The sequence below is a fragment of the Corvus brachyrhynchos genome, unplaced genomic scaffold, assembly GCF_000691975.1.
Source record: "Corvus brachyrhynchos isolate BGI_N302 unplaced genomic scaffold, ASM69197v1 scaffold18, whole genome shotgun sequence".
Taxonomy (NCBI): domain Eukaryota; kingdom Metazoa; phylum Chordata; class Aves; order Passeriformes; family Corvidae; genus Corvus; species Corvus brachyrhynchos.
In genome coordinates this window covers 5050038-5061411 of record NW_008246064.1, presented here as the reverse complement: position 1 = coordinate 5061411, position 11374 = coordinate 5050038, and the positions used below count along the sequence as shown (strand labels likewise).

Sequence of the window (11374 nt, the reverse complement as noted above, 5' to 3'; positions counted from 1 at the left end):
AGTGAGTATTAATGTTTTTTCAGAAACGTCCCCTCAGACCCATATGTCACAGATGCTTCTCAGAATAATGTGCAAAGTACCATTAAGAAATGAGATAGTGTTAAACTACACTGTTTTGAGGTGTAAGTAAAAGTACAAAGGATTATTTCAGAAATAAGTAGAGTTTATTGGTCTTGCATCAGATACAATGGCAGACTTAAATACAAAGCTAAAGGGCACTGTACATTTATGTGAAGTACCCAATTTGTTGCTAGGTCATTCCTTCAGCCTTGTAGCTTTTTACAGTACTGAGATTCCTTTGACTTCTTGTCTTGAATTGTCCTGATTAACCATAGAAATATTCATACAAACAGCAACATATGACTTTTGGACTGTAAATGCACTCTTGGCATGCTGCAGCAATTAATCTTCCCTGAAGGTTGTCCCAGAGAATCTCTCTTGTCCTTGCTGTTCCCTGTCCATTCTGACACAAGGACAGAATCCGTCTTACCTGGAGACAGGCAAGACACATCGGCCTTTGTGCGACTTTGTCATCTTCTGTTATTTCCTCCCTTCCTCTGGTCATCTTGCTTTGTTTAAATACTGGTTATCCTTGAATAGGTGTTGATTTTCTAATATTGTACAGCATCTTTATTAGGACAGCTGAATATTTTCTGAAATTTTTGTTTGAATAAAGTGATTAAGACCTTAGACCTTCCAGCCTCATCAAGTACGAGAGAAGTTGATGCTTCCCTTCTATTTTCAAAGCAGCTGGTGAGCTTTTTACAAGTGCTGAAGTGTTTCATATATTTTGCTCTGAATCAAACAAAACTGGATATTTCAAGCTCTTTGATAGAATGTCATAAAATACAGGTAAAGCAACTTGCCTGTTGGCTCTTTTTCTTCTCAAAGGAAGGATACAGTCTGGTTATAAACTTGTGCTTCTTGCAAGGTCTTTAATGTCGAACAGATTTCACAGTTCTTCATTCTTGGTTTTCATCTTCAGTTCTGAAGTAGAGAAGGGCAAGCATGTGTTAGGCTTTTATGTGTGTCTAGAGATACTAAACTACCAAACTGTTGGGTCTGAGTTTTTTAGTGAGAAGTTCAGTGGTGGTGCTGATTAACTTGTATGAAATAGGAGTCAGTATTCTCTGCCCTAAGTAGACAGTGGTCCACTCCTAAAGCAAATACAAAGGTGTTCACTGATATATGGTACTTGGAGGACAGAAATGCCTCTGACTGAAACCAGTGTGCATCACTCAGAGGATTCTGCAACCTGTGCTGTTCCCTGTTTGGCAGCTGAAGGACATGTTCTTTCTCAGCCACTGCAGTTGTTGCCTCATGGTGTCTTGAGCTCAACAGGTGAAGAAATGAACATCTGATGTTGTGGTAGCATTCAATCAGTTAAACCAGGTTTTTATGGTAAAAATACAAACAGGACAAAACAGAGTGAGGCTGTAGGTCAAAAGTCTTTTCATCACTATTTAATCTTGATCAGTTTATTATGAGTTTTTATTGTTGTTGTTGTTATTTCTTCCTTAAAATTTCGAAGTGCCAGTGATCCTGTCTTATTCAATTCCTTGTGTTCTGTATCAAGACAGTGTTAAGGTGATAGGAAAGATCTTCCACAATACTCTGGTAGCTTCGATGACTTGCCCAGACAATGAGATCACAGTCACCATCTGTCCTGACTTCTGTCAAAGTGTGTCTATTGATCCAGCTGGGCGAGAGCTTTGACAGCAGACTTAATAGAAATGCTCTTTTTAAAGTTACCATGTTCCCTGCTAACCTCCAGTGGGAAGTTTAAATAGGACTTGAATAAAAGCTACTGGCCTACATTTTTCATATTCCCAGGCTCTCAGCAGCAAGGTTACTGGAAGGCTTTTGCTCTAGTTCAGCTTAATTAAATTCCAATTTTGTATCTTGCTAGGTTCCATGATTTTGTGTAACACATTTATCTGACAGCTAGTAATGGTTTTTTTTTTTGTATTTCACACATTCAACTGTTTGCTGTAACCCATTTGCTTGACAGAATTGGATGGGACCTCTTATGGTCTCCAAATCTCAGAGTTTCACAGCTTGATGTGATGGTGCAATTTTTGGATTGGTCAGTCCTTGCTCCTTTTTTGTCCTTTCTCCTTTCAACATTATTAATTTGGAAAGCTTTCTAGAACATTAGTTGGTCAAGCCAGTTTCATTCCTGGCAGTTCTTAGCAACTTGTTTCTGTGTCAGAATTGTGTTTGAGTTTAAACAGCACTTCTCCTGTGGTTTCCACCTTGATCTGTTAACGTGGATCAGTTTTTTATTTGTAGTATTTTCACTAAAAAAGGAAGCCTGTGCACGATCTCAGACAAGCAGATAAGTACCCAAAGTGGGGAAATGGATAACCTAGGTTGGACAAGAGCACTTGGCAGCATTGTGCATGGGAGCCTCAGGTGAGGAGTCGCCAGGGTGCTGTGGTGTTTTTCTGGCTAAGCTGAAAACAACACACCTAACAGGAAAGGGAAGCAGGGATTGTACTGTCCTAGGGATTCAGTTAGCCTGTGGATAGTGTGCTAAGATCTTTCCTCTTGCTTCAGACTGAGAAACAGTTTTGTGGTCTGTAGCAGATGTCTTTTTGGTAGCATTTTTATTCTTTCAGTTTGCAGCGTCACTGAGTTTGTGCGTAGCAATGCCTCTCGACTCTGTCACAGCCAAGCTCCATTCAACTCATGTTTCCTAAGTAATTATGAGTGTCTAAGGCAAGTTCTCAAGACTAGAATTTCACTAATACCTTCTCAGCATAAGCTCCTTGGGTCCCTGAAGTCCTTTCATTGATTCCACATTTTCGTGTAATCTGTAGTATCCTCCTTGAGTTACCAGTAGCAATTTGTGCCAGACCAAGTCACGCTTATGTTTACAAAGAACTCATTTTCTTGATAGGATACACTGAAATTATTAGCTGAGCATGGAGAAGCATTGTGTTCCACACAGTCTCAAATATTATTGCTGGAGTCTGACAAATTGACCTACTTGACAGAAAATCCGTCTTAAATGTGGTACAGTTTATTGTTCTGGAAGTGAGAGGTTTTAATGCTTTGAATGGTGTTTTTAGGCACCAGGTCTTTGATTGCTCTGAGCTGGAAGCGTGTTTGAGTGCTGCTCTATTTTTAAGAGTTTCAATTCTAATTGAAATGCAGTGCAAGTCAAGGCACTGCCTGGAGCTAACAACCTTGGAAACTGGAAAAGTTCAGGTCCCTTTTCTGTTGTCTAGTTGCGTGTCTCATCCCTGAGCCTGTGCCTCTCTTAAAACAAATCCGAGCTGTGCACTTCATGTACCAGCATTTTTTCTGTAATGTAACCAGAGGAGCACAACATCTGCTCTTCAACCCCATTTGTAGCTTGTTCTCCAAAGTACTGAATGTCAAATGCAGTGGATTTTGTTAGTGAGGTTTTTGACTTGATATTTTATAGTACTGCTTCTTACCTCCTGTCATCCAAACTTCACCTATGTGGTAGGGGAACAGACAAAGAGTATTTGAATAATCATTGTTTCAGTGCCATCTTGCTAATCAGTTTACTCACTTCCCATAGAAAATCAAAATTTTGGGCTCCTTTTGGCTTTTACAGAAATAAAACATAATTATTATATATGAACTAAATGTGCTTTAAAAAGAATGTGTTCTTTTAAGATGGAGCTTGCCTAACTAATTACTTTTTCTTCCAATTTGCTTTAATTTGACAAACTCATCCAGGATTGTTGGACTGCAGCAGTTAAATTTCTCACTGCTGATAAAAACCAGATGAGAGGTGGGAGGGACTTGGGGTGATTCTGTGTTAGATGCATCAGTCCTGGGTAATGTTATTTATTTCTGCAAATACCATAACTGGGGAGGCTGTAAGAGTAGGCTCAGGCTGGTCTCTGCTGCTGCTGGGACCAGTTTGCTGTTATTACAGAAACGGGTAGGACTTCCAGCATCTTTGTAGTTGTGCATACATAGAGTAAGTTTTAAACACAACCTACATATGCATTTAATTGCTTGTGTATTGGGTATTGAGGATAAACATCAGAGTGCATGTGTGACTTCATCCCTTTATTTTGCAGTTTTGAAGTGATAAAAGTTATCCATGGCAAGTTATTGGATATGGTGGGAAAAGTCCAGTAAGTAGTGACACTTTCATCTCATTTCATTGCAGGCATGTTGCTAGTGCTTTGTTCAGTATACTGTAACTGTTCTGAAGTTCTGAACTTTCTTTCACAGAATACCCATTATGCTGGTTGGAAATAAAAAAGACCTGCATATGGAACGGTATGTGAACTCCAGAATGTGGGAAATGCAAGGCAGCAGCCCACATTCCTGTGGCTGCAATGCGCTGGGTTTGTTCTTGGCTTTCCAGAGCCAAAATCAAATTGTAGGTTAAAATAAGTTACTGGCAAAGGAATTGTGTCCAGAATGTGAACTCCAAGCCATGAACTTCTGTTGTAATGTTGACTTTTTGCTGTGAGGTTCTAGAGACAGTCATTAACACACCGGGTTTTTTTCAAAGTAAGTAACAGAAGTGTATTTGTCACAAGAGCAATACAAGATGATATTACAGATTATGAAAACAAAGCAATACTTTGGGACAACTGCACTTCTGGGTCACAGAGCAGTTTTACCTGGCCCAGAAGTGCATTTGGCAGCAGCCAAAAGCAAATGCTTTGGATCAGACTTCACAAGACGTTCTTATTACAATGCACTTAAGTGTTTTGGTACTCTGAGGTATTTCTTGACATAGCAGATTCCAATTCTTCTGCAAGTTATGAGAAACATATTTTTCTTTCTTTGGTCAGGGTGATCAGCTATGAAGAAGGGAAAGCTTTAGCAGAATCCTGGAATGCAGCTTTCTTGGAATCTTCTGCTAAAGAAAATCAGGTAATGGATTCAAGAATCACTTTAGTCAAATAGCAGTGTAATGGATGACTCAGAGTTTCACTAAATAAAGGAACCTAAAATATTTGCATGTACTGTACAGATATTTTGTGTAGATGGAAGCAGAATGGCTGTGTGCACTCAGGTTTATGTACACAAGTTTTTCCCTGCAACTGTCAATGGGAGGAGGAAGTGAAGAACTGTAAGTTCAGCTTCACTGAACATATCAGAACATATAGTGACAAACTAAAGCTCAGATCCACAGGGTGGGTGGAACAGGGTCTGTTACCTTAAATAGGAGTCACTGCTGGCAGAGCAGTGATTTGATGTAAAGTGATGAACCTCATGTTTTAAGGTCCTGGGCAGGCTCAGTCTCTCTAATGGGGGAATAATCATTTTGTCTCATGTTTATGGTCAACAATGCTACAAGTTATTTGAGTAAAGTTGGATTTTCCCTGAAAGAAAGACTTGGATTATTTTTTTGGCAACAGATATGGAACACTTGGAGTTAGTTTATCAGTATTTCTCTTTCTGGCTAAGGCTTGCAGTAACCTTGTCAAAACTGGGCATGATGGAGGCATGAAATTTCTCAATATCTTCTCTGTATGCAGGAGAGCTTCAAATGCATACCAAGGGAAATCAAATTGACAGTGTAAAGAATAAACCTGTTTAAAATGTCTGATCCTTTTTTTTCCCACCCTTTTTTTTTTAAATAACTTAATCTGGATTAGGCAAAGCTGTTGCCTGTGCTTTTGAAAGGCATCTTCAATATGCTCTCCTGCATACAGAGAAAATAAAAAGAGCACAAGATGCTCCTTGATTTGCATTCTCTGTCCCAAGCATCAACTTTTGGCATATGTTCACAATGTGTAACAGTGCAGCAATTGATATCCAGCAGAAGAATATCTTACTGATAACATTTCTGGAGTTTTTATTGTTCTTGAACCAAGAAGAAAAAAGTCATGTTTATTTATGTAAAGAAGCTACAAGCTTTGCAGGATGCTTGGTATGTCCTGTGTGTTAACTTGCTGCACTGACACAGTCTCCTGGACTGCCATGTATTTGTGCTCCTGTATTAAGTTAAGCTGCCAGCTGTAGTTTATGTATCAAACTTGGTACCCTTCAGGGAAATCAAAATGGGAATTGTATATCAGATATTCAAAATCCTGAACAGTCCTGTACAAATCCCACCCAAAAAATCCAGAAGTCCTGTGCATTCTGGCTGTCAAAGGTCTTCCTTTCTGCAGGATCCTTCAGAATAGTGATTGCAGGTCGCTGTAAATTCTGTTCCTCTGGATTTAGCAGGAGGTTGTTAGAGGCAGGTGCCTGAACACAATTCCTGCTTCATGCCTGCTACATAATACACTTGGTAAATTTGTCCAGCTTCAGAAGTCTGGCAGATCAGATGTCACTTCTGAGATGGGCGCCCGCAGCATGTGACCATCCTTCAGGCTCTCTGGCACGTTTCCTTCAGAGGCTTGGGATGCGTGGAATAAAGTGTGAAGGAACCCAACACTGGCACTGCTGCCTCAGTCTTCTCACACGTTTCCAGCTCCAAAGAGGTGGAAGATTGAGTTTTCAAAGCCAAGTGTGGAGTCTGGAGCTGTGAGGTGCTGGGGGAAGAGGAGACACCAGGCATTGTAACATCCCTCCCTGTGAGTTGGACCAGGAGCACTTCTGAACTCATTTGGGTTTTCTCCTCCAAATCCTAATCTGACAGGATCAAAAATGCTGATACATAGACTTCTGTCAGGACAGGGCATCTTTTCTTACTCTGAAACTGTCTGGTCTGGGGGGAAAGAGGGTTTGTTTTGAACTTGATAACAAGCTGTGTTGTCATTTTCCTGGTACTGAGTGTTCATCTTACGTAAGTCAACATTACTGGAAAAAGAAGTCTATTGGCACTTCTTGCATGGAGGTTCATCCAAATAATCACCTGTACTGGCGTGGTACAGCAAATGTAACTTGACTATGAAGATTAATTCCAAACTTCTTCCAGAAGTGCTTCAGCTTTTGTTTGTTTAACAGAAAGCTGGTTTATGCTTAAGGCATGAGTTGGACTGGATCAGGGATTTGGAACTTGAGCAGAGTTCAAAGCTTCTTGACTGGGAGGACATGTGTTAATTCTCTTTAAAACCAAGCCCATCTGTATTTAATGGATTTGGAACAGAAATGTGGCAATTTCTGATGTGCTGGTCTGAGACTGGTTGTGTACATGATGTTCTTCACAGTGGTGAGGAGAGGGGATCTCCCTAATAGCGAAGGCTCTTTTCCCTCTCTTCTACCTTCCTGCTTTGCCCCTCCCACCCCCAAAAAATCCTTTTTGGAGCATCTGTGAGAGTCCAAGGAGCATAACCCAATTATATTGGGCAATTAAAATAGTTCTATAGATTAACTTAAACAAACTATGCCTATTCTGCCAAGAGTTATCAAAAGATAACATGTCCTAGAAATGGCATGACTTGAAGTAGATGGAAAGTGAGAGAGGCAAAGATTAAAGCTGCAGTGATGATAAATGATAGTGGCTGGCAAGAGTTCTCAAGGTCAGATAGATTTGAGTATGTTCCAGCTCCTCCAGACATGGGTGACCTGGTAGGACTTTGGGAGGAGCCTGCATATCACCAGCACATCAATCATCAAGGGAAATCCCCGGGCTTTGGGAACGCAGTCCTGACACTTAATGGAAAAGACCTCCCTGAGAGGGCTGCTGGGCTGTTACTGTCATATCTTCTCAAGCTGCTTAATTATTACCAGACATGTTGAACTGCTTTGGCTAACTTCAGTGACTTCAGGCCTTTCTTGTGGAATTCCCTGCACAGTGTCACCCAGGCAGTAGTAGAGTGCTTTGTCTTAATCCCAGTGCAATAAAGTCACTCTTGGAAATACAGTCAGAATCCAAATTGGTCTTAAACCCAGGTGAAGCTGGGAGCCAACTTCTACTGGAAGAATTTAGGAAGTAACAAGCAACTAAGTTGTGTTCATCCAGTTACGCAAAATTCATTAGATAAATTGCAAGAGGAGCAAAGAAATAGCAGAATAATTGCTTCTTACCAAAATGGAGCTCTCTTAAAAAGCAATTGCTTGGTTGTGCTTCTTTTTTCAAAGGCAGCTTCATCTTGGAGCTCAGAAGTTGCACTGCTTAGTAAATGCTTCAGAGTAGCTTGGAATCCAGAGATCTGATGTGTTTGGACTGGCAAAGGATGGGGGGCAAAACCCTCTTTTACCTGGCTATTGTTGAAATTCCTGTGACCAGTTCTGTGCTAGGATAAACCAGTAGTGTGAGCAGCTGAGAGTTTCCTCTTTGAAATAATAAAATAGTTGCCAAAGGATGACTGCAGCACTGTGGGCTGGGTTTGGGTGGTTGTACCTCCCTGCTGGCTCCTGGCAGCACATTCCCGACTCCCTGCTCGTGCAGGGAATCTGCCTCCCCAGCTGCCTGTCCTGCTCACACCAAGGGCACATCTGCAGCAGCAGCTGAGCCTCTGGTGTCCCCTGCTGGGGGATGGGCTCTCCAGGCAGCAGGTGTTGCCCAGCCTGGCATCTCTTCTGTTTCCTCAGGGAGAAAGGTAGAAGGAAAAGCCAGATGGCTTCCTGTGGGCTAGGTGTGACCCACATTCCATAATTGGACCATATGGAGGCAGATGCATATAAAGTCTGGCTGTGTCCTTTATTCCTTGTCACAAAAGATCTTCCTGCATTGTTTAAAGGCTCGGTCTGAAACTCTTCAGCATGTTTGAGCTGAATTACAAATTCCAAAGTGTTCGCTGTAGGACAGTGATTAAACCTTCCCAGTGTATATGTATTTTCTGTGAAATGAATTAACAAACCCTGTGAACTCCTACATCTCAGTGCTTCAAACAGCATGTCTTTGACAGGGAATGTGCAGCTTTTTGGTTGACAGAGTAAGTTGTGGAGGTTTTTTAATGGGCGCTGTGAAACGTGGGCAAAAAGAACTTGTGCAATAAAATGAAACCATTGAAAATTTCAACTCTAAGGAACAGTGGTGCAGTATATTTGTAAATCAGTGCATCACCAGGTTTTGATTAAAGCAGTTTGATAGCAACTGCAGTCCTGGCCATGTTTCTCCTAAAGTCTTAATTTGCCCAGGAAGGCTGTTGTATCATTACTGAACTAACAAGCTACTTCTGTCAAGTTCTGTTGGGATTGCAGGAAACTCCATTATAAGGAGGAATACCCTATTTCCAGCTGGTGAAGTACTTTAAATAGTTCCAGAGATCATACTGTGCACAAACAGTATAAATATGGGAAACTTTAACATTAAGTCTAATCTTGTTAAGATTGCTGTGGGGCTTCAGTCAATGGGATTAATTTGGAAGTGATCCAGTTAAGAATTATATCTTGTGGAGGTGGAAAAACATCTGTTAGATCAGAATATGTAGCCATAAATCACAGGGTGCTCTTCAGCCTGCTGATTAAAACCAACAAAACCCCCTTTTTATCCTCTTTCTAGCATGGCTGCTTTTATATAATTTATATACTTTCCTATGCTTGAAATTCTGAAGTGGATGGCCAGAGCTTGGATCAAATGGCAGTCTGAGACAGTCAGGAGACCATTTCCAAGCTGAAGATTCACACACTGAAGCTCTAGTCATGCAGTTCAGGCTATTTAAAGTGTAACCCCTTTACTCTCAGAAGGACTTCATCAAAAGATATTGCTCAATATTAGTGATAGTTCAGCTTGTGCTTTCCCCTCGTGTCCTTGCACTGTGTCTAACACTGATCTTACTGAGAGGGACAATGAGAAAATCAAGAGTAGTAAAGTCATCCCTCATACTGAGCTGTGCAAAGTCACTGTTGAGAGCTGAAAAATCTGCTGCCTTCTGTAATTACTCATTATCTTAGAGATTACTGAGAGCAAGTGGATTGGTTTATTCTCCGGAGCAGCGCAGCATCCAAACCTTCCGTGCTGTCAGTCACTCGGGGCAGGCTCACCATGCAAAGTACAGTGATTACAGTTGTGAACAAGCTCTGTTGTGAACCTGGCTCAGTTTGTGCCTGCCCTCCCTGCCAAGGGTTGCTGTGGATGAGGGTTTGCACTTCCCTTTGAAACTAAAATTACTGCGTATTCCCTCTTCACTTTCAGAATAAGCATTGGATGTGCGTTTATCTGCTGATGTAGCTGGTAAAACTGCTAACATTTTTTAGTTTTTCTTTCAGTAAGTGGGAGGTCCCTCCTAATGGTGTGCTCTCTCTTTGCAGACTGCCGTTGATGTTTTTAAGAGGATAATTTTGGAGGCAGAAAAAATCGATGGGGCAGCTTCACAAGGGAAGTCTTCATGCTCAGTAATGTAATTCCACTGCAGAACCTGAAAACACTGGGAATACATTCTACCTGAAGAAGCAAAACTGCCCATTATCTTTAAGGATAAACTATGCTTCTTTTTTTTTTTTTTTTTTTTCCTTTTTTTTAATTTTTTTTTTTTTCTTCTGTTAACCTGAAAGATAAAGAGTTGGTTTGGAGCCTTTCCCTTCAGATTATGTTAAACTCTGACTCCTGTGCAAATGGCTTCACTTCCATTTTCAAATTCTAAGCAATCATATTTTCAATTTATATATTGTATTTCTTAATATTATGACCAAGAATTTTACTGGCATTAATTTTTCAGTGTAGTTTGTTGGTTAGAATAATCATCAAAATGATGCATATTGTTACACTACTATTAACTAGGCTTGGATATCAGTGTTTCTTTGTGTTAAATGTATACTTGTAAATAAAATAGCTGCAAACCTTAAATGTTCTGTTTATAATTTTTCGTTGATTCCTCCATATCAACTTTTTTTTTTTTTTTTGTGAAAAATGTTCACCTGCTGACCTTAAGAGGAGGCGTGAGATCCTTGGAGCCAATGGATTGTTTGACTATTGCTCGGGAAGTTGTTTGCGAGTGATCCCAAACGTTTTTGCTACTGGAACTCCAGGCTGGCCAGGCAGCTCTGCTTTGCTTTGTGCCCAGTCACGGGAAGGAGAGACAAGTGCCAGCGTTATTTGGAAGGGAAGGCCTGGGTTTCAGTCAGAACCTGCTCTGTGTTTTCCTCTGTAACCGTTGAGTAAAGGGTGCGCAGACCCGCCCTGAGTTCCTGCGCTACGGACTGTTCACGCGGACTTGTGACTGGGAGCGCTGTCAGGATGGAGTGGATTTATCCAGGTCACAAGCGTAGACTTGTTAAGAGAACAAAAATGTCATTTAAAATAAACTGCACGTCCTGAACAAATCAGTGTGGGCTGTTTGTTGTGAATTCCTGTGCTCCTGGGTAGCGCTGGTAGAGGTGAGCGGCCTCTGGATGCCTGGCCATGGATAGTTCAGGGTCCCTGCACAGCTTTCTGTGACCAGTTCCAAGCTTTTCCGTGGCTTTTGGACTAGAGGCTTAGCAAGCTGTAATCTCTCAAGTCTGGAAACAAACTACTTACAACTACAATATATTTTAAAATTTACAATATATTTTAAAAATTTGCAGTTGACCTACTTTGTACTGAAAAGCAGAA

The 11374-nt window shown here is 40.9% G+C and overlaps 1 protein-coding gene across 2 annotated transcripts in view; it reads left to right on the top strand.

Moving 5' to 3' along the window:
* RHEB (Ras homolog enriched in brain) overlaps positions 1 to 11106 on the top strand; it is a 25036-nt gene extending 13930 nt beyond the window's left edge. The window contains exons 5-8 of one of the 2 annotated variants that reach the window (XM_017746769.1): positions 4065 to 4121; positions 4222 to 4269; positions 4794 to 4875; positions 10093 to 11106. In XM_017746769.1, the coding sequence (XP_017602258.1) occupies positions 4065 to 4121; positions 4222 to 4269; positions 4794 to 4875; positions 10093 to 10185 (280 nt within the window). In that variant the 3' untranslated portion in view covers positions 10186 to 11106. The remainder of the gene's footprint in view (positions 1 to 4064; positions 4122 to 4221; positions 4270 to 4793; positions 4876 to 10092) is intronic. The other variant, XM_017746770.1, reaches the window with a different exon arrangement.
* Positions 11107 to 11374: the final 268 nt, after the last annotated feature.